Raw genomic sequence first — 24,079 nt, forward strand, 5'->3', positions numbered from 1 at the left:
GTTTTGTAGCTAATGCAGTCGGTTGGGAATCAGGGGAAATAGATTCGATTCCAAGCTCTGACAGACTTCCTGGGCGGAATCACTGTCCCTCTCTGTTCCTCATATGGGATAATTCTTACCTTCTCCCACCCTGTCTGGTCTATTTAGACTGTGAGTTCTTTGGGGCGGGCACTGCCTCTCATGGTGTGTATATTGACACTGGCACTGGAGGTGCTATTTCCCGTTCAGGTAGACGTACCCCTGCTAGCTCTGACTGAACAATAGCAGCGTTGCTGCAGCAGCTAGCCGGCTGACTGCACACCTAGGATCTCGACGAGGGTCACACTCAGGGTGGCTCCCACTGCCACGGCTCCCCTGCTATTTTTAGTGCGTTAGCTCAATCAGCGCTAGTGCGGGTATGTTTCCTGGAGCTGGAAGGGTGGACGTACCCGATGAGTATGGACATGGCCCAGCACAATGAGGACTAATCTTGGTGTGATTGCAATACAAAACAAACAACAACCATCCAGAACCCGCGGAAGGAAATGGAGCTCTATTATATGCCTTCATTACCTTGAACCTGCTGGCATCTAAAACAAGACCCCCAAATCTCAGTCGGGCTGGAGAAACATTGCCGTGTCATGCTGTGACACAGCTGCCGTGTGAACTGGAGTAGCATCATCATGTCACCAGGGCTGTCCAGGTGGACACAACGCTCAACCCCATGTGGCAGAGACCACAGTTAGCTAAAGAGCACTTCCAACAGCAACAGGTTCAGAAACAAGGACAGGAGAATGTTAGAAAAAGAAGAGCCAACAGGGGTCAAGATTATTTTGGGTGCCCAGACTCCTTAAAGGGGCCTGATTTTCAGAGTGAGGGGAAGTGGGCGCTTTAACATTGATTTAAAGCATGAAGTCTCTCACGGGTAAGAGCCACTTTTGAAACCCTTAGCCAAGGGGACCCTGGGTTTCTCCTCCCCAAACCATGGTTCTAAAACCAGACGGTGTTTCTGCACTTACCGGCAAGGTATCTTGGGCTTCACACATCTTGGCTACAAAGGTTTCGAACTCCCCAATGAAGTCATGTCCCCCATCACTGTCGTAATCGTAACACATGACCTGGGGAAGAGGAGGGGAAGCGGTCGTTCTCATGCACAACAGAGGTGCGGGTCTTGCTTGTGGTTAGATGGGTCACATTTACACGTTGCTTAACCCTTCAGATTTATTCTCTTTTGCTTTCCCAACTACCTACTGCCTCCTGAAGGCCCTGGCTCATAACAGCCTTTCTGTTAGCCAATGAGGGCAGAGCACAGCTCTTTGGATCCTGTCAGCAACAACACTGCCTTGACCATGAAGGCAGGGATCTCCAGAGAATGACTTTAGATGCTCCCTCCTCTGGGGCTGGGATCAGTACTTAATTTGTGCCAGGGCTTGCACCTCCAGACTTGGCAGTTCATAACCCCAGCACCTCTGGACTCGCCGTGTCAGCTATGAAAGTAAAAAACTTACTTGAGCCCCAGCACATCTGCCATTACAAATTAAGCAGTGGGCTGGGCCTATTACTAGAAATTTCCTACCGGCAGTAGGAACAGAATGAGCGCTACTGTAGGCCAGCCTATGGCGCTTTAACCATCAGCATGTGGTCTAACCTACTCAGAGCAGATTTCGATGACAAGATGATGAAACCACCACCAGCAACCAGTCCACTAGCACTGCTCCAGACTTGAAATTTCCAAAAATTCAGTTTCAGAAACGTTGTGAAAGCTTTTTTTTTTAATTGATTTTACGTTTTTTCACGACATGTCAAATTGTAGTAGGGCATTATATGCACTGCCACGACTGACATATCATGATAGGATGAAATAGTTAAAATATTCTATTTTTTTAAAACCATGACAGGCAGTTGCTACTGAGCACTCATTGAAACATCTCATCGGCTTATCTAGATCTAAGTGTCTCCTGAGTGTGCGGTAATGAAACAGTCCGACACAGTCGCTCACCCCTTGTGCCGATTGTAAAGGCTCTTTAGTACAGAGGGAGTGGTACCACCCCCCGTTATTAAGGTCCTCTTACACTTCCCATTATAAAGCCCTGTATCCAGTTGCTGATAACTTTGCCAAACTTTAACCACTTGGATTGAAACTTTTAAGTCTAGGTGTCTGTCTGCCTCAGGCTGAATTTTTCTGAAAAAGTTCAGCCAAAATGGTTCAACAGTTTCCAGGAACTAAGTTGGAGAACATACTGCATGCTACCTATGTTAAATTTTGGTGACCTTTTCTTTGCTTTGGACCAGGGACTTGAAATTGACCAGGGAAGGTGGCCTGTGTGTCATGGAAATGCCATTAGCTGTTCCTGTGAATATCTGCCCTGCCCAAGTTATAGGTTGACCGGGTTATAAGCCCTTGAAAAATAATAAAAATCAGACTTTGTACATGCTCAGTAGAGACTTGCTAGATCGTCACAGTTAAATTCCCTGAAGATTCTGTATGCACTGAGCATGCTCCAGCCTGGGGACTGAGCGGGACTTTCCCTACAATTGCCGCTCTGGGCTGAGCTCCAGAACTGAAAGCAAGGAGACCAATGGGTCTTTTCTGTGCTCTCAATGTCCTCCCACTGAGGCCCAGAGAATGAGAAGGCAGTTGCCTGATTTGAATGCAGAGGGGACAGGAGACAGACCTTGGGGGAAGGAGATTGGTATGGAGATCCTGGGAGGAAAACAAAGGAGATGGGAGGAAGTGGGGAGCTGAGATCAGATAAGGAGCCATGGGAAGACTAGGACTGGCTGGGCAAAGAGACTGGGAATCAGTGGGGCGGGGAGACATCTGACGAGGAGCTGGGATATAGGGGGAGAACTAGGACTGGCTGGCCAAGGAGTCGGGGCAGTGGCAGGGGCAGCACAACACACTGAGATTGGACAAGGGGTCCAGGGCAGGAGTTGGGAGCCGCTGGGGAAGGAGAACATGGGCAGAGGGGGAGAGAGAACAGACAGGGAGCCGGGGAGGGGGGCGGTTAGACTGGGAATGAGAATCTGGAGGGAGCAAGTTAGGCCTGGGAGAAGAAGCCTAAGGAGTGGAGAGTGGGACTGACTAGGTGAGGAGAGCGGGAATGGGATGAGATACTGGGATGGTGAAGAGACAGGACTGGGACAGGGATAGGTTGGAGAGCTGAAGAGTCTGTGCCCACTGGAGCACATTCCCCTCCAGAGCCTGAAATGGAAACCAAGATTCCCAAGTCTCACCATCCTCTGCTGCCAGCAAATAGTTGTGAAACCCCCTGGCAAAGCATCTCATCCCCCTCTAATGCTGCTCCGCTAAGAATCACAATCTCCTACCACTGCTTTCAGGTACACCATGAGCTCCACTTGCTGAGGTGTGTGTGGTGGCTCTAAAGGCTCCAGGCCTGCTCATGACCCACGGGGGTAGCAAATGTGATGCCACTTGCTGGAATTTCTGTTGCAGTTTGCCGGAAAACATTTGCTCAGCTGCTGCAGACAGCCAATGTGACTTTAGGATGAAAAGAGACCGGGCACCCTGGGTTTATCATAGACATGTGGCCTTGCTTCTTGGTAGCATATGGATTCCTCCTCAGCAGTTCTGGATCAGTGTTAGTTTCAGCCTCGAAGGCAGCTTCACCCGTCCTTCCCCACCACACTGTCAGAGGCGGAGTTCCATAATGCAACAAGAAGCCAGAGCAACATAAGGGTCACTCTATAGGCAGGTCTACACTACGGGGCTAAGTCGACCCAAGTTACACAACTCCAGCTACATGAATAATGTAGCTGGCATTGACATACCTTAGGTTGACTTCTTGTGGTGTCTACGCCATGCTGGGTTGACGGAAGAAACTCTCCCATTGACTTACCTTATGCTTCTTGTTCCGGTGGAGTACTGGAGTCAATGGGAGAGCGATTGGCAGTTGATTTATCAGGTCTTCACTAAAACAGATTGATCACCGCGCATTGATCTTCCGCTAAGTGGAGACAAGCCCCATATTGACAGTTACCTTGATCAGCTTTTCTACATCTCCATCACACAGCGACACTAAAGGCACAGTGAACGGCTTCCACACAGGATCCAACGTGTACTTAATCACCTGCGGTTTGGGAAAGAAGGAAAACGGTTCAATTAGAATGAGCCAGTGGAAGCGAAGCGTTGAACACAAAGTAAAGGCTGGAGACATGTTTTCAGTAACCTTCAACAGATAACAACTGGCATAAGGTTGGCATAGCTCTGCTGATGTCAGAGGCACTCCACTGCATTACGTGGGAGTAGCCTCGCCCAGTAATGGTGGTTGTCACAGACACTGAACCATCGGTCTGGTCCACATTGCCAGTCCTTTGTTGAAATTCAGCTTAAGTGGCCTCAGAAATGGCAGTTTCTTGCTTGGAAACCTTTCCTGTTGGTCAGGACACAATTTTATAGCATTTCATCAAAGTCTAAACCCAGGCAGATCTAATGTCTATCATCTTAGTCATCACCGATGGTTGACACTGGGACTTCCAGAGTTAAGAGCTAAGCCTCTATAGCAGGAGCTAAAGAGCCAATCTCCCAACTCGGAGTTGTAGGACACTCATATAGAACCAGCACTGAGGGGTGCATCATAGAAGTGTAGGGAGGAGGTCATCTAGTCCAGCCCCCCGTGCTGAGGCAGGAACAAGTAAACCTAGACCATCCCGGACAGGTGTTTGTCCAACCTGTTCTTAAAAACTTCCAAAGATGGGGGAATTCCACAACCTCCCTTGGTAACCTGATCCAGTGCTTAACTGTCCCTAGGGTTAAAAAGTTTTAAATACACAACCTAAATCACCCTTGCTGCAAACTAGGCTGATTACTTCTTGTCCTACCCTGGAGAACAACCAGTCACTGTGAAGTGTAACACACACCAAACAGCAGGCTTCACAAGCAAAGAAAACTTGCCTTTAGCCTCGCCTTTGAAAAGCTAGCAGATAAGATTAAGACTACAAGAAAAGAAGTACTTGTGGCACCTTAGAGACTAACAAATTTATTTGAGCATAAGCTTTCATGAGCTACAGCTCACTTCATTGGAATGCATTCGATGAAGTGAGCTGTAGCTCACGAAAGCTTATGCTCAAATAAATGTATTAGTCTCTAAGGTGTCACAAGTACTCCTTTTCTTTTTGCGAATACAGACTAACACAGCTACTATTCTGAAACCAAGATTAAGACTGTATTTTTCCACTTCTCTCTCGATTAATACACCTCCATTCCTTAAGGATACACACATAGCAGGTTTTCGGCCATGCAGAAAGGTGAACGCTAAATACGTATGGTAGTTAATTGCCTATTTATACATGAAAATTTTGCTTTCTCCAAAGCCATCAAGTGGCTTCCACTGCAACCAGAACATTTCGGTTTGGTTACAATCAGGATTCGCATTGCTCCTGCAGGATAGGGGGAGCATTGTCAGCAACTAGCGATGGGAACCAAGGACTGGCTTTTATTTTGCAACGATAGGTGATGAAGACAGTCCCTCGTTAGAGAACAGGAAAAAAACCTGATATTAAGAGCACAATTTAATGAAGGATTTGTAAACACCTCCTATATCAGGTTGGAAAGATCGGGGGGTGGGGGAACCCACACATATTAAGAATACAAACCGTTTGGTGTCTGTATGCCGCCAGACGCCAGGCCTTTGAGGTGGGTGTCTATGAAAGGATCAATGATTATTTCACCACATGGCACCCAGCCGGGAATTCGCACCTTATTTTAAACATGCTAACGACAGCATTATCCTACCACAGCAGACACCTCTGCTACTGAACAGCTATGGGCTCAGACTAATAGCCAGGAACATATTAAAAGCTGCAGCCCATAGGAACTGGCAATCACTTTATTTCTGGTATCCCCATCCAAAAAAGAATCTAGATATTTCAGTCATTTGGAATTCCTTTGAGAGCGGCTGTTTATTTTCTGGGCTGTTAAGTGGGACGTTATTTAAACCCTTCAAAATGTGCTCAAAATTTCCCCCCGAGCCGCTTAAAGAAAATAAAGCTTCAGTAGATTCCGCTGCCATGTATGTACTAAGTTTCGCAACTCATGTATTTTATTTGGTCTCAGGTTTCCCAATGAAGTTTGCAGCAGATAATGAACAAACACTGCCAAGTGGCCAACAACCAGTCAAATGGGACTCACTAAAAACGTGTGTTTAAGTAGAGCTGGCCAGCAAACGGAAATCAAGTTTTCCCATGGAAAATTTCCGTTTTGTAAGAGAGGTGCATTGTGTCAGAAAATTATTCCAAAATTCCCAACCAGCTCTATTTTTCAATTCACTTGAGGTCTGAATTCACAGTCCTGGGTTTGAAATTTTCAGCTTACCCTGGGCTTAAGCAGTCACGGGATCTGTACTGATTATTCTGCCCTTTAGTTTAAGGGCCTTGGCCAACATTTTCAAAAGCAGCCTCTGATTTTGAGTGCTCAACTTGAGACATTTTTGAGAAGCACCAAGTATCTGCTGCTCTGGCTGAAGTCAAGGTAAGAGAATGACTACAAGTGGTCAACAAATTGGAAAATGTTTGTATTCCTTTTTTAATTAAAGAAAAAATAAATCCAAACAGCTCTCAAAAGACCAGCACAAATCAAAGAGCAAAAGTATGGAACAAGATCTGTTTTAGATACTTCCACCATTTCCTCACTCATACCACGCATTTTTCCTATAAACAGTATTTCCTCCCCTTTTGCTAGCAACAAATCTAGACTATTAACTAGATTTCACCCTCCAGAAGAAGAAGAAGAAGAAGAAAAAAGTTGTGAACCCACGTTCTGAAAAGTGATTGATAGCCTAGAATAACTAATGCTTTTCAGACTAGTCCATTTTGTCCTCTTAATTATGCGTTTTATATTACGGAATCATACAAAAAAGTGGCCCATCACACCCAAATACACAATAATATTTCAACAAACTGGCTAGTATATGTCTGCAGCATCAGAATTAGAATTAGGACAGAACAACTGTGTGTCATAGGCCATATACAGAAAATAGTGGAGATTCCCCTTTAGCTCAAATGGCAGGGTGATTTTGTGGGATCTGAATTCTATTCCCACTGTCATTATTAAGTTTTGAGGAGCTGTGTGATTTAGTGTAGGACAACTGAATTTCCTAGATAGTCAAAAACTGTTATAATATGCTCTTTCCACATTAGGGATCAATATACTAAGTTTGAAAATATCTTTGAAAAGCCCCTACACATACAGGCCAAATATAGGCAAAGCTATTGTAGAATGAGCCATTACAGAATGCTTCCTATGCAGACACACAGTTCTAGCAATAGGTTTCAGAGTAGCAGCCGTGTTAGTCTGTATTCGCAAAAAGAAAAGGAGTACTTGTGGCACCGTAGAGACTAACAAATTTATTTGAGCATAAGCTTTCGTGAGCTACAGCTCACTTCATCGGATGCATTTGGTGGAAAAAAACGTTTTTTCCACCAAATGCATCCGATGAAGTGAGCTGTAGCTCACGAAAGCTTATGCTCAAATAAATTTGTTAGTCTCTAAGATGCCACAAGTTCTAGCAATAATGACTCTGCTAATTATTCTGAAATAGTGTCATGGATTGGAGCCATGGTGGTGAGGCCTCGCGGTCAGAGCACGGCCAGGCATCAGGAGGGTCAGAGCCCAGGGTCAGGAACTGAGCAGGACTGGTGTGGACCAGAGCAGGGCAGGGACAAGACTGGGAACAATGCTGGAGCAGGAGCAATCACGGCTGTGGGCGAAGTGTAGAGCAGCCAGTGACCTGCTGCTACTGCTGAACGCCAAGGCAGACCTGTGGGCACCTTGAAGCCAATCAGGCAGCCCAGCCCATAAGGGGATGCTGTTGAAGCCCAGCTGGGTTCATTTACTGGCCCAAGGACTGAGCCAGCTAGCCCAAGGATCAACTGAAGGAACCCATAGTTCATGACAAATAGGGCATCCATACAGGGAGCTATTCCAGAATAGCTAAATTATACTGCAGTGGCTGTGTGTGGCAGAACGTAACCCTGTGTTCACATCCTGCAAGCTACTGTAATCATTTTTGTACAAGGCATGCATTGTGAGGTATCATTTGAAAACTCGTAATTTGCTGGTAAGTATAGTCCTGACAACATACGTGTGGGAACACTGTATGTGAAGTCATACTGTGGTGATCTTAACCTCACCTCACAGCCCTGCCCAAACTGAGGCTGGCAAAGAGCTCTGTCCTAAACAGAGGAACATGTGCTCTGCTTATTTTGCACTTAAGCAGTAAACAGAACCATCAAGCAGGAAGGGACACAAAGAAAGCTCCAACGGGTGAGGGGGGAAAAGCAGCAGGGAACATCCTTCCACATAGACTCTTTGTCTCCTGGTGCCCAGCTGGAAATGTTTTTCAAGAGAGGGACTGGAACTATAAAAAGGAGGGACAAACACCCCCACGCACCCCTCTTTCTCTCCCGACCCATTGCATTCACGGCACCTGAAGCAACAAAGGAAGCATTCGCTGGACTCTGGGGGAAGGGGTCCCGAGCTACAGGGTTTGGTCAGTAAGACTGCCAGAAGCATGTGGTAAGAACCATTGCTTCAATCGGATATAGTTTGTTAAGTTAGGTATTAGTAAACGTCTTATCTTTATTATTCTTGAAACCATTTCAGACTTTTATGCCTCATTACTTGTACTCACTTAAAATTTAGTTCTTTGTAGTTCACAAACTTGTTTTATTGTTTTATCCAATACAGAGTGTTTAAATTGAAATGTCCGGGAAATGCCACTGAGGCTGACAAATTGTGTGCCTGTTATTCTCTTAAAGGAATAAAGGACTTAATATAACTTGTATTTTCCAGGAGCAGTACAGGACATACATCTCTGGGGGAAAATCTAAGACTGGGGGTGTGTAGGGGTCACCCTGTCATATAACCAAGGCTGGTGAGAGCCAGAGTATAACCCAAGCGTGGCTGGCAGGCTGCAGCCACACCAACAAACACTCAGGGTGGGGCTTATATGCTGGAAGGCTGTTTGGGAGTGGCCCAGGAGGGAGCTATTTCCGCAAGGTATTGTACGGCACCCACAGTTGTGGTGATTAGTTTGGACTGTACTTTGGTATGTCACATTATGCCACTCAATTTCCCCCATGGAGACACGGCCTTAGTCCCATTGAACTCAATGAGACTTAAGCACCTGCTTAAATGCTTTTGCTGAATCAGGGCCTAACTGGCCATTTCCCCACCAGGAACACAAGGAAAGCCAAGTGGTGAGGTTCCCTGCAAGAACTAACCTGCCGTAACAGAGCCTCAATTAAATCCTCAAAAGCTGAGAGAAATTGTGTCCAGACCCTATTGGGGGTGGGGAAAAAGCAGAAGATCCTTGTTTTTTCCTCTCATGTCTCTCTCACCTGACTCTTGCAACCACTGTGCTAAACAGTAAAGCTGAGAGGAAAAGGCTATGGCACCTCAGCAAACATCCTCTCAGCGCCATTTGTCAGTGAGGCCAGAGCTTCGGCACAGCTGTACCGTACAGATGGGAAAATGGCCTCAATTCCCCTCGCCCAGGAGCCAGCCAGAGCTTTCATCTGCGGCCCTCTCATTAGGTTCCAACCCACAGAGGGTCTGCAGCCACTTTCGCGGAGTACAGGGTAATGTACAAACACACGCTCTCCTCCCACAGCCTTGTTGCTGCTTGTCCTTTACATGCAAAAGCCCCAGCCCGCACCCAGAACTGGTACAACCAAAGCTGACTTTGACGTAAATGAACAGGAAATATTCCCACCTGTGACAGATAGTATAAGGTCAGCGTAGCTCCCCTGAAGTTATTCAAACTATGCTGATTTACACCAGCTGAGGATTTAGCCCAAAGCATTTTGTACTTGTACAGGGCTTTTTATATTTATTTATTTTTTTAAAACACAAGTTGACGACTTACAAGCATGATCCCCTTTTACATATAGGGAAACCGAGGCACAGAAAGGGGACTGAATTGCCCAAGGTCAGACAGAGGTAGTGGCAAAGTCAAAAATACAAACCCGTCTCCTTAGTTCAGTGCTCTAGTCTCAAGACAATGGGCCAGATGCTGAGCTGGTGTGCATTGGTGTCACTCCATTGAAGTCCACATAGCTGTGCTCTTTCATGCCAGCTGAAGATCTTATCCAACACCTCCTCAACTGGAACATTTTAATGCTAAATTAAGTGGGCCCCTTACCTACTGCTGCGACCCTTGTTCTGTCGTAGTCACCTCCCACCAGGATTAACGTGACCAGCCTGCCTCCTTTCCAGTTTATCCAAAATCCTGCTGCTTCTCCTACTTTTGATGCTCCAGTTACATTATCCCTCCTTGAGTCCTTGCCTGGACTCTTTGTTTTTACCTCAGGTTCAACCCCCTCTTTTCCATGGCTCTACACTCTTGACCCCTCTTCCAGCTCTGGTCTTCTGCAGTCCTACTCCACCATCCCCTCCCAATCCATTCACTTTACCAGTCCTTCCGTCTTCCCTTCCCTCGCTTGGATTCATTCAGGCTGCCCCTTATAACTGGAACCGTGCCCCTGTCTGCACTGCATCTGCTCCACCTCCTTAATACACATTTCTTACATGAAGCCTAAGTTGGTCTCCCCTCTAATCAGGCCTCCACACCCTCCTATCTGTATATTGTTACCCTGTGCTTCGTTTGGTGGAATTCAAGTCATAGACTCTTTGGGCCAGGGGGAATCTCTTCTCTGCAAAGTGCTCTGCACAGCTACAACATTTAAATAATTAGGGTTTCTGATGGTCAGTTTTAACTGATAAATACCCATGAAATCCCCTCCCCCCATAAAAATAAATGAAATCTGTACATCCAATGAACACCGAGAAAACCCTGGAAAAGGTGACTTGTATCTAAGGGCCTGTCCACATGAAGCAGTAATGTGGACTACAGGCATGTGATTTCTAAAGTGCACCAACATGTTACACATTAATTGGACTGTGTAGACCCTGCTGATGTACACTCAACGTTCTCTAGTGCACTTTAACGTAATACCATTTGAAACAGTATTACATTAAATTAAAGCCTGCTAGGGAACATTATAGAGATTATTCATTACAGTAAAAACTACTGTAATGAGTAATGTGCAGAACATATTACCAGTTACAGTCCATACAAAGAGAAAGCCCTGAAGAAAACCCAGTCTTTGCACATCTACACAGAGTTAAAAATTGCTAAAAATAACCTCCACCCCCAAACTCCAGAAGCCATAAAAATAGATTGATTATAGAATCATAGAATCTCAGGACTGGAATGTACTTTGAGAGGTCATCTAGTCCAGTCCCCTGCACTCATGGCAGGACTAAGTATTTATCTAGACCATCCCTGACAGGTGATTGTCTAACCTGCTCTTAAAAACCTCTATTATATGTTTAGCTTATTTGCTGCAACTCTGACCACCACCAACTCTCCCACTTTCCAAGCCAAACAGTCTCAGCTGGACATGGGTAGGCAAAGAAATGGACTTACAAGAAGGTCCACCTATCCTCTCACCTCTGATCAGTGATACTATCAGAAAAAAGGTTAAGGACAAAAAAGGTACCAAGTGGCTAACCTAAAACCTCAAATACTAGTCCAACTCACCTCTGTTCTGTGGACCAGCATCCATTTCCCATCATCGCCTGGTTTATAAAACTCTAGAAATGGATCTGACTTTCCAAACAGGTCCTGTGGAAAAATGCAATACGGGTTATACAATTATTTCCATTCATCTATATGATGCTCAGGCACGGGACACCCTGCAAAAGGAAAATGACATTCTCCACAGCAAGTTAGAAGACTTCATAGTCCTAGTTATCTTCTGCAGGGAAGAATATAACACAGAATTAAAGTGACAATACATGGTTATTAAACGTCCCCTAGCAATTTTTACAAGATTAACTGATCAGATTGGTAATAAGCACCTAAAATGGGAGTATTGATATAAAAGAGACTGGTCTTGTATTTATTTTGACCTGCATGTTGTAAGTATTAAAGATGTGGTTTTCAAAAGCTCTCAGCGTTAGTCTGACTCTGCTCCTATTTAAAGTCAATGACAAAACTCCACTGATGTGATGGGCACAGTGTTACAGCAATGCTAAGTCCTCTTGAAACACACACCTAAACTCTTAGGACTTGTCTTCAGAAGTGAGGACACATTTGTAGCAGTTTCAAATTTCTAGCAAGTTAGGTTGTTCCTGTATATTTAATGGGAGGCGGCTAAACTGACAATAGACAGGTGTAAGTCAATTTAAGAATGTCCACACACCCTGTTGCAACAATTTAATTACACCAGTTTAAAATCCCACTTTCAGTTCAACCACTCTGCTTAGACCAGACCCTAGTACAGGAAGTGGAGTACCTATGCGAATGGGAAAAGCTCCAAGTGTACACCCTTTCATTGTTAGAGACACCACTCAAACGAAGAGTAACACTGGCTATCGTAAGAAGGTCTCCAAGCCCCACATTTTCAAAAGCACAGGGAGAGGGTCCGTCCTTATGAAAGAGCTCACGAACTTTACTGGGAGCCGTGAAGCTAAAATGCTGTGCAACCCTGAAGACTTGCACGGCAGAGGTATATTTATGAAGCATTACACTAAACTCTTGCAGCCAAACAAGCCTGCAGGTAACTATTTTACCTAGAAGCCCAGAGAAATGCATAAATTCAACAAATGCAAAAAACACTTTACCATGTGCAATTTCACATTCACAGTTCTAACAGCAACATGCCAAATGGATTCTATAGAGAATATGCATTATATGGAGATATACCTATCTCACAGAACTGGAAGGGACCTTGAAAGGTCATCGAGTCCAGTCCCCTGTCTTCACTAGCAGGACCAAGTACTGTCCCTCGCAGATTTTTGCCCCAGATCCCTAAATGGCCCCCTCAAGGATTGAACTTACAATTCTGGGTTTAGCAGGCCAGAGCTCAAACCACTGAGCTATGCCTCCCCCTGCATGCATGCCGCATTCCATTCCACATGCAACGGAAAACCATGCAGCTGAGTTCAGGTTTAGAAAAACATCTAATGTGTTAAAAAGAAATTTAAAAATGCACAAACATCCAGGAATGAAAAGATATACACCGCAATAAAGAGTGAACAGAGCAAACCACAACAGCCTTGACAGACAGATCATGTAATACTCTGGGAGACATGCTGACTCCGCTCCAGCCAATGCTTGTTTGTTATTAACTTCCACTCTATCTTTAGATCCCGCCCCCCGATAAAGAGCCGCTTGTTTCCTGCCAGTTTACAGACACACGCACTCTGTATGTATGCAGAGAGATTATTTATAGGTACCCTCACACTGGCCACAGAGAACCATATTGACACTGTTAGTTACAGCCAAAATCCACAATTTAATCCATGAGCAATCTACTTCCCATCAATGGCATTACTTGTGGAGAAAGGCATTACTCAGTGAGTAAAGGGATCAGAACCTGACCCTGAATGGTTAGAGAAAATGAGTGTGTTGCTTAATATCCTCAAAAGACAAAACACTCAACAAAGCTGATGGAGAAAGGAAGGAAAGGGGCAACAGCAACAATACATGAGCAAATCATAGAACTGGAAGGGACTTCAAGCGGTCATCAGTCCTGTCCCAGTCCAGTCCCTCGACTTATCCCAGGGTCGCAGCTCCGCTCCACTGCAGCCCTTTTCATCAGCAGATCTCAAAGCAATTTTCAAAGGACATCAGTATCCCCATTTTACAGATGGGGAAACTGAGGCACAGGGAGACAATATGACTTGCCCCAGTACCCAGCAGGCCAATGATAGAGATGGAAATGGACCTCAGGTCTATTGAGTCCCAATCCAATGCTCTATCCATTAGGTTATCGTGAGTCACTGATACCTTTACAAGGAATGATTTTCAGGATCCCATAGCAGATAAAGAAGTTTAACATTTGCACATTGGGAATAAAACGCCCACACACCTTTTTATCCAGTTTTCTGCCAGCCATGCTCAGAGTGATCACTCTGTTATCTGACAGCTCTTGGGCAGCTATCTGAAAGACAAGAGAAAGTTTTATTTATTTTTAGAATGAAAATTAAATTCACTGATTAATTGCAGGAGATTCCAAAGCCAGAACTAGGAGAGAGCATGTTAGGCCTTTTTTGGTTTGTTTAATCATTTACTATTTAGAATGAGATGCATCACTGCAAGCTGAATAAAACCTGTTCTCAAATAAACTCCTTACAAACCCTAAAAATACACCCAGAGTTAAGACTAATACCACCCTTGTCAAACTGTAGGTAATTTTACTAGTCCAGACACAAGTCTATGTCCCCCCAGCCTTTTACTATAATTGTTAATGAAAAAACAAAAAAATACGATTAAGTTTATAAAAACATCAACTCCTCACTCAATGGAGAAATTTACAAGGTTGATTTATACACATGACCCATAATTAAAACCATCTATGGCCCTGATCCTGCAATTGGATACAAATGTCTGCATCCATTCACCCATATGCAGCCCCACTGAACTCAGACAGACCCAGTTGCAGGATGGGCCTCCAAGTGTTGCTACCAGGATTCAGAAGGAGATATGGAGGAGTCAGAAGGAACCATCCTTCCCCTCCACTACTCCCCACTAGTACTGCTCAGCGTCTTTGAAACTTAAAACTGAAATCTAGTCTCCTTTACCCCATAGCCTAGACATACTGGTTCTTTGTTGTACAGCTGCTGAGTTACTTTAGTACATCCACCTAACGCTTATTTCCAGAATCCCTGCCTCCCACTTTCCAACTCCACAGAAGATCTGACCAGATGGCTGATTCGCTCTGTTCTCTAGTCTTCCCACGTCAAGCTTCAGTACAACATCCATAACTCAAACATTGCACCCATTTGCAAATGCAGGTTGGGCCATTTTCTCTTTTGTCCCATTTAGATTTCACCCAAAAAGCTTCTGTGAAATCAAACTGGTAGAAAGAAAAATAATTCCATGGGAATAATATCGCTGGCATCAATGCAATATGTTGCATTTCCCCCCTCAATTTGCCTCCTGCCCTAGCCTTGGAAAAGTGACATTGAAAATAGCTTTTTTTCCTCCAACAACCTTTGCTTCCCAAAATGATTAGAATAAAATTAGTGAGTTATGGAACTTCTGTTGGGCTTGAGCCAAGTGCAGCTGGTTATCATCATAAGAACAGACATATTGGGTCAGACCAATTGTCTATCCAGCCCTGTATCCTGTCGTCCGACAGATCCATCAACCCCTGTCATCCACTCCCAGCTTTTGGAAGTCAGAGGTTTAGGGACACCCAAAGCGTAGAGTTCAGTCCCTGACCATCTTGGCTAATAGCCATCGATGGACCTATCCTTCAGGAATTTATCAGATTCTTTTGTGAATCCAGCTATAATTTTGGCCTTCACAACATCCCCTGACAAGTTCCACAGGTTGACTGTGCGTTGTGTGAAGAAGTACTTCCTTTTATTCGTTTTAAACCTGTTGCCTATTAATTTCATTGGGTGACCCCTGGTTTTTGTGTAATGTGAAGGGATAAGTAAGACTTCCTTCCTTCACTTTCTCCACACCATTCAGGATTTGAGAGAATTCTGTCATATCTCTCCCCTTAGTCATCTCTTTTCTAAGCTAGTCAGTCCCAGTCTTTTTAATCTCTTCTCATATGGAAGCTGTTCCATACCCCTACGCATTTTTGTCGCCCTTCTCTGTACCTTTTCCAATTCTAATCTATCTTTTTTCAGATGGGGCAACCAGAACCACATGCAGTATTCAGGATGTGGGCGTACCATGGATTTATACAGTGGCATTATGATATTTTCTGTCTTATTATGTATCCCTTTCCTAATGGTTCTTAACATTCTGTTCACTTTTTTGACCGCTGCTGCTCATTAAGCTGATGTTTTCAGAAAACTATCTACGAGGACTCCAAGATCTCTTTCCTGAGTGACAACAGCTAATTTAGACTCCATCATTTTGTATGTGCAGTTGGGATTATGTTTTCCAATGTTCATTACTTTTCATTGACCAACATTTAATTTCATCTGCCATTTTGTTACCCAGTCACTCAGTTTTGCAAGATTCCTTTGTAACTCTCTGCAGTCTGCTTTGAACTTAGCTATCATGAGTAATTTTGTATCATCTGCAAACTTTGCCTCCTCGCTGTTTACATAAGATCATTTTTCCTAGATCATTTATGAATATGTTGAGGCTTTCTGAAAGTCCAAATACACCGTGTAAACTGGATCACCTAGTCCACGTGTTTGTTGCCCCCCACCCCCCACCAATTTTAATAGATTGGTGAGGCATGAGTTCCCTTTACAAAAGCCATGTTGACTCCTCCCCAACATATCACGTTTGTCTATGTGTCTCACAATTCTTTTCTTTACTATAGTTTCAACCATTTCCCCTGGTACTGAAGTTAGGTTTACTGGCCCGTAATCACCAGGATTGTCTCTGCAGCCTTTTTAAAAAATCATTACATTAGCTATCCTCCAGTCATCTGTACAGAGGCTAACAGTTAGTAGTTCTGTAATTTCATATTTGAGTTACTTCAGAACTTTTGAGTGACAATCATCAGGTCCTGGTGACTTACTATTGCTTAATTTATCAATTTGTTCCAAAACCTCCTCCACTGACATTTCAATCTGAGACGGTTCCTCAGATTTATCACCTAAAAAGAATGGCACAGGCGTGGGAATCTCCCTCACATCCTCTCCAGACCAATGCGAAGAATTCATCTAACTTCTCCACAATGGTCTCATCTTCCTTGAGTGCTCCTTTAGCACCTTGATTGTCCAGTGGCCCCACTGATCATTTGGCCGGCTCCCTGCTTCTGATGTATTTAAAAAAAAAAGTTTGTTGTTAGTTTTTGTGTCCTTTGCTAGCTGCTCTTCAAAGTCTTTTTTGGCCTGCCTAATTAAACTCTTACCTTTGACCTGCCAGAGTTCACGTTCCTTTCTATTTTCCTCAGTAAAATTTGACTTTCAATTTTTAAAGCATGTCTAACCTCCTCTTTTGCTCTGTTGTTTAACCATATTTGTACTTTTTTGGTCCTCAATGTTTTGTTTTTTTTTAAATTTGGGGTATTGTGACGGGATCACCTCTACTAACTGCTCAATGGTGCTTCCTTGTGGCTCATCTAGGGAATTAGCTCTGCCACCTGGTCTGATGCCACTTCCTGCGGTTACTCAGCCCATCATGCCCCTCACTTACTCCGTGGCTTCTCATGTGTCAGGAGCTGCAGCTCTTTTCTCTTCATGGCTTAGCCCTCCAGCTAAGTCACATTAAAGTTCTCCCCCTTCTGGGGTAACATCAACATCTGCTTCCAGTCGCCTCTAAATGGGCTATCCTGAGTGTGCCGCTCCAGTAGTGACTTGTAGGGGAACCCGGGGCCACCCTCTAAATCAGGATCAATTTCTGTTGGTGAGAGAGACCTGAAGAAGAGCTCTGTGTAGGCTCGAAAGGTTGTCTCTCTCACCAACAGAAGTTGGTCCAATAACAGATATTACCTCACTCACCTTGTCTTTCATTAATGTCATACAAAAGGATCCTAGACATTAGAAAGTTAAGCTCGATGGGGTCTTTTCTGCAAATGCAAATTGCTTCCCCAACCGTATCTATGACTTTGGATAGAATCTGCATTTCCATTTATCATCCCAGCATTTGAGAGGTTTAAATAGATGCAAAAGTTCAGTTCCTGCTCCCAGCCAGATCAATTGGATTCCTCACAGGCAAACTTTTTAACCTGCTTTCAGTTTACTAGGCTATCACATACAACGGGGCAGACATGTCACTACTGTAAGTCAGTGGACACCAATTTTCACCAGCTGAGGATCTGGCCCCAAGGGCCCAAATCATCCATTGTTGCTACTCAAGTTATACCAGGCATGAATGTAGCCCAGCACACAATGAGTTAAAGAGGCATTTTTCATCCTCCTATAAACTTAAAAATGGCTTTCACTGCCAAAACCAGTGGGCTGGTTTTGTCTGGAATATGCTTTAATGTGTTTTTTGGTATTTTAAGAAAGGGAACGTTTTATAACAAAAAAATATAAAGTTATTTATGTTACCAGTGATTGTCTGAATCACTACTGCTGTTTGGTTTTTTTTTTTAAGTTTCATCTTCCTCTAAGAGCTGTCCCCCTCCCAACCCATCCTCTTCCACTGCATCCTGCTGTCTAGTGCCACCTCCAATGTGTGACAGAGGGTATTGCCAGGCACGACAAACTCCTGGCGTTGCGGCGGGTGGTGGCAGCAGAACACAGGGGTATGAAACAGCAGCTGAAGACACTCAAGCTCCAGGGAACTCAGAAGGGTAGAAATACACATTTTGATTTGTATTAGTATGATAATATTTCAGAGCGTTCCCTGGTGCAAGATCCCTGCATGAGTGTTTAAGAGGAAGTATAATCACATCTAGATCATTACGAAACTTGGGAAATCAAGGGACAATTTTTGTCAGAAGGAGCAATCAGAGGACTCTTACTGCTTCAGAAAAATGCAGAGGCCAGGAGAGAGTTATAGCCTGTCGTGTCTCTTCAGACAGCTGGGCTAGAGTATCATTTATGGCCTCTGAACAACTATTAGAACAAAGCACTTGAAGTATAGACCTCTGTTCTAGGAGACAGAGACAACACGCACGCTTCGGGCGATGCTGACTGTATTATGGTACATGCTGAACTTCCTAATAACAAAATGTATTGTGTGTAGTTCAAGGGGACTATACGGCCCCCGCACGGCCCAGCACAGAAGTGAAGATTTCACTGCAGAAGCACACAGGAGACCGGATGCTTCAGGAGGATGGACAGAACAGTCAAGGCGGGCATGTTTCGCACTGTAAGGACACCCATGGATGAGTCAGTTGCCAGGACTGAATCCAGGACCTCTGGATTTAAAAGCATTAATGGCTCAAGAACCAGGCCTGTATATCTGGAAGTGATAACGGACTCTGATCTCTGTAGGCGGTCTGGCCATCAGAGAGGCACCAGGACTCTGTTGGTTAGTGTGTTACAACAGGCTGTCTGCAGCTCCAGGGAGGAGATGCTAAGCACAGGGCTGCACTCTCACGATTATCTTTCACCCTTCTCAGGATCAAATACGTAACTATCTGCCCTCTACATGCAAAGTCCAACGGCCAGAGCTAGGAGGAGAATGTGTCACGCCTATGAGTAAGGAGCCTGTAAAGCTGCTGAAGGCTAAAGATAATGCTTTAAGAAGAGGCAGTATGCCTTAATGGATAAACCATCAGGCTGAGAGTCAGGAGACCTGGGTTCTAGTCCTGGCTCGGTGATAGATGTGTTGTGTGATCTGAGGTAAGTTACTTCCCCTCTCTAATGCGGGGATAATGATGGTGGGCAGAAAATTAAAAAGAGTCTAGCATGGAAGGCCCTACAGGAGGGACACAAAGCCAAGGCTGGGGCTGGAATTTAGGCTGTATAGCATTCATTTCTTTGCTAATAAGGCTAAGACCTGGGAAGGCAGTGTGCATGACCCGATACCGTGCACATAGATGCTGCAGCAGGGTGGGAATGGCAGCTGCTCCCATGACCGCTGTATCTTTCGCTTGTTGTCTCCACATTCCCCTTTCATTTTGCGCTCGCTCTGGGCCCATCCCAAGTCTGACTCAAAGCACCGCAACTATTAACAACCTAACAAGTGACTGCTCCTGCTTTGGAAGCACACACCTTTGTAGTAGAGAGGTTCTGTGACCAGGCAGCCTTATCTCCTTGGATAAAAAGTTAAGCTGCATAAGTGACATTGGGGACTGAAATTATTTTACACCTCTTCCCTGCCCATGCTTGGGGAAAACCCCACATAATTAACCCCCCTACCTACAAATTCAGATGGTCTTCCAACTGGAAGTATGGCCCATGCCCCGATTGTGGTATGAAACCCTTGCACAAGCTTCAAGCATTGTACAGAGCTTAGGGGAGAATTTACCCCTTTGCCATGACTGCCCATTCTGTAGGCGCACATAGGTCCACCTATACGTTTTTCAGAGAAGGGTCCTTGAAAATTTGGCCCCTGTATTCAAAGGAGGGACACTCTGGTAGAAAAGACTTAGCACCCCAAGAAAGAGCGACTGGCCAAATGTTGGGGACAGGGAGGTCACTGGCTCATTAACAGGAGTGGGAGGAGAGAGTAGGTGACCCAGCACCTGTGGGGAGTCTGTCGCTGGCAAAGTGACTCACTCCAGAGAGTGGGAGAGCCAGAGAAGGTTGCTTCATCCCAGTTCTGAATGGCTCTGAGGACTCACGAGCAGCAGCTCTAGTGACCTGGGCACTGCACATCCCACTGGGGGTCTCCGAAGCAGCAACACATCACGGGGGAGCCTTCACTTACCCGGAAAACCTGCAAAGCCGTCACAAAGGACTGAGAAAAAGTCCCTTCCACGCGGACCCATGTTAGCTGAGGGGGTTATAAGGATGGTAGCTGTGGTCTTCCTTGTGAGCTGTGTCACGGAAGAGCAAGCAAAGGGAGCACAGAGAGGAGTGAATAACTCACAGGTGCAAAGCAAGTGATTCAGGGGCCTTGGCTGGAAAACCGGAGCAGGAGTTTCCTGCACTTTCCCTGCTCAGGCCTCACTCCGAGCCACAATAGCCACCACATCCCGCTGTGAACGGGAGGAGGGGGACTTCCCATGAGCGGTAAGTGATGGAGGTGATCCTGGCTCCATGCAGATGCCCCGAACAGACCATGATGCACCCCGGCCAACTCCGCTTGCTATAGCTGGGCAGAAAGTTTCCCCTCCCCATCCTGGCCCCCAGGAGCGACGACCCACGTAGGTGGCTTTCGCTCTCAGTTCTGGGGTTCACCTGCAACGCTGACACCTGCAGCCCCGGTACTGCTGATGGTCCGGCCACACCAGCCTCCAGCCAAGAGGAGACAATTCAGAGGTACCAGTCAGAGTATTTCAGTCCCATATTTGGCAGTATGCTACAATGTATAAGGCCCAGTTTGAGACAATCCATGAGGCACAAGATACAGGGACATGTCAGCCAGAGATGCTCTTCCCAAAAGCAGCAAGAATAAATCAAAAGGACAGATCAGCGTGCAAATGCCACTCTGTATTTCTCTGAGCTGAGCTACAGGGAGTGTGTACTGACCTTATTCCAGATCAACGCTAAGTCAAGAACTGTAGAGTCTCATTCAGTAAGGAAAAGCACAGGGAATAAACCCAGCCTGAACTAGACTGGTGACGCGGGCTGGTAAGACGTGTTAGTCCAACTTGCTTGCAGTCATCTGGGAGAAGGGGTCTGCTGTACGATACAGTGCTGATGTAACATCCCAGCTGAGGGTTCTGTTTGCCACATGCCAGACTGGCCTCTAGTTCTGGTTCTTTTAAAAACCAATAATTTATGTGAGTTTTGAGCTAGCGAAAGCACAGACTGGACTCTCCTAGAGTTCCAAGTTTTCTGGTCGCTCATGAGAGGTACCCAGCACGGGCAGCAGATAGGGCCCACAATTCTAAAGGATTCCAGTCTCCATGGCAGCTCATTCTTGGACTTTTCCAAAAGCAGCCTGCTCTTGGTGTAAACCTGACCCTTGCTGGATGGGGCTGGCTCTCTTTGGATACTTTTAAAAAAATCCCAGCTCTGGTGCTCAGGGTAAGTGAATCTTTATCCATTACTCCTAATTAGACCTACCAGAACAATAGAGAGCAGCAGACACATTCTGCAGTCACTCTCCTCTTAAACACAACATTAAAATAAATCTCCTTCCAACACACACTGCTAGAAGGTTTCCCATTAGATTCACGCATCATACCTCCGCTAGCTTCCTTTTGCTTCTCAACATCATCCACACACACACTGGAAATTCTTCCACACCCTGAACACAAGGAAGGGGCTTTGTCAATGCACAATTTGCAACAGACACCCAAGTTTCCAAGGTCAACCTTATCACACATGGGACACTTTGCACAGGGCCATTTATTTTTTAAAGCAGCTTCTTTAATTAACTGAATCTCTCTATTTACTCTAAACATGATTTAGGCATTAAATTCCTTCCCCTCCACAAAAACCTCACGGGCAGGATCCTTTTCAGTGGCCCTTTGGTCTAGTCATTTAGAAGGTAATCACAATTGATATACACTTAGCAGTAGGCCTGCATGAATACTGTACTGGAATGAACATTTTCCTATAAATATTTGTTAGAACGTTGGAATCAGTCACTCCAGTCGTATTTGCACTCCCTTTGCGTCTGCCTTCCCCGAGTGTCTCCACTGGGTATTGCTGGCACAAAAGCTCGTGGAAAGCAAACCTGAAGCACTTACTCTCAACTGCTTGCAGAAAGCAAAGTTAGAAAAGCATAATTCCAGTGAACGACTACACTGGAAACAGAACGATCACAGCGTTGCAGTCAACCAACCAGATCACTCGTGAGCAGAGCTGGCCAGGAATTTTCCGATGACAGTTTCATTGGATAATGCTGGTTTGTCAAACCTGAAATGTTTTGCGAGAATAGTTCAAGTTCGATGGACTTTTGCAGAGAACCCTGCCTGGCTTCCTGGTGGAGTCCTAGGTAACATGGGATTTCAGGATCCGCAGCTCCACATCAGAACTAAGTCAAATTTTGAAATATCCCAGGAACCAAAAATCCCAAGTTGCAGCCAGTCCTACTCATGACACCAAGAGTTCCCAGCTCTGATGCTGACAAGCCTCGGGACATTGGCCAAGACACTGGGGGTGGACATTTCAAAAGCACCTACGTGATGATTTAGGAGCACAAGTTCCCGTGCCTTGCAGTGGCACAGGTATTACGAGGATGCTGGTGTGTTCCCAAGAGTGAAGAATGGTTCAGGATGTGTGTGAATTAACGGGGACTGTGCTCCTCAGTCACTGAGATGCTTCTGTAAACTCTGTCTTTAAACTCCACGTTCCTCAGTTCCCCATAGGTAACATGAGGAAAACAACTACTCATGGGACGGGGGATGTGTAAGGACTGGTTAATGTATGGGCCAGTGCTTTGAACGTTTGAAGCACTCAGGATAACTAAGTGATGCCATCTGCCAGTGGACCTTCTATAGCCACTTTACTTACCCACCCTCTACCCCCACTCCTGGACTGGCAATTGGCTGCGCACACGGCGGGCGATCTGGGCAGAGATGAAGATCTCTTCCAAAATATTCAATGATTCCTTTCAAGCTGCTCATCAGGAAGGGAGACGAAAGCCCTCCACAGCACAGTGCATTCACATGGGATTCATTTGCATAATGAAGCAGCCAGCAGGGCCGCCAGCCTAGCCAGGCAGAAAGGAATGTGGAGATTCAGACTCGGCAGGGGACCCTCGGAGGGATGCACACAGAATCCGGAGGAGCAGCGAGAGGGCTGGCAGGACTGAAACAGAAAGAGCTCCCAGACAGCGACCAAGAGCTCCGAGAATAAAAGGAGCAGCCAGCTGCTTCAGCACAGACACTAACATATCCCTGCTCCATCTTCCATTAAAGACAACTGCTCTCCATCTCCCAGACATATGGGACTCGGAACCTGATAGAAGAAATATCCATATTCAGAGATACCCAGGATATACCTCATGCTTGAGTAAAAGCCAGGTAGATAGCGCCTAGTCACTAAGTAACTACCTACTGCTCACGTAACATGCTGGCTCAGGGATCTGTGTCACCTCCTCATGGTTGGCCCAGAGGATAAGAGCCTACAACTGCTAGCAGAGTTAATCCTTTAGGCCAGGATTATATCTACACTACCACATACTTCACACCCCTGAGCGACGTAAATTACACCAACCTAAGCGTCGGTGTGGACAGTGCTATGTTGGCAAGAGAACTTCTCTCGCACACATAGTTACCATCTCTCATGGGGGTAGGTTTATTATGCCGCTTCTCCCATCGGCACAGCACATCTTTACCAGATGCGCTACAGCAGTGCAGCTGCACCGATGTAGGGCTTCTAGTGTAGAGTAGCCTTTAGTTTAAGTGGAAGACACCTGTGCTGAAGATCCCAAATTAAATCCCCACAAACATGGTGGTGGGGGAGTTTAAATTAACAGAGGGAAAATCCAAAGAGACAGGACCAGCATTTGACATTAACATCTCTTATAGCGGCCTTAGGCACTTCTAATGCAGTCACCACTTTTACAGAAACAATACTTTCTTAAAAAAGTTAAAGGAACACCACAGGTCCAAACTTCATGTTTTGTGCAACCTAATG

At 45.3% G+C, this 24,079-nt stretch overlaps 1 protein-coding gene across 8 annotated transcripts in view; it reads right to left on the reverse strand.

Annotated features, from left to right (window-relative positions):
- The window catches only part of CPNE2 (copine 2), a 157,332-nt gene that overhangs the window by 61,885 nt on the left and 71,368 nt on the right, over positions 1 to 24,079 (reverse strand). For all 8 annotated transcript variants that reach the window (XM_038367856.2, XM_038367855.2, XM_043495233.1 and 5 more), the window contains 4 exons: positions 13,879 to 13,950; positions 11,544 to 11,627; positions 3,981 to 4,070; positions 999 to 1,097 (listed from right to left, as the gene is read on the reverse strand). In XM_038367856.2, the coding sequence (XP_038223784.1) occupies positions 999 to 1,097; positions 3,981 to 4,070; positions 11,544 to 11,627; positions 13,879 to 13,950 (345 nt within the window). The remainder of the gene's footprint in view (positions 1 to 998; positions 1,098 to 3,980; positions 4,071 to 11,543; positions 11,628 to 13,878; positions 13,951 to 24,079) is intronic.

Source organism: Dermochelys coriacea, chromosome 12 (genome assembly GCF_009764565.3).
Source record: "Dermochelys coriacea isolate rDerCor1 chromosome 12, rDerCor1.pri.v4, whole genome shotgun sequence".
Classification (NCBI taxonomy): Eukaryota; Metazoa; Chordata; order Testudines; family Dermochelyidae; genus Dermochelys; species Dermochelys coriacea.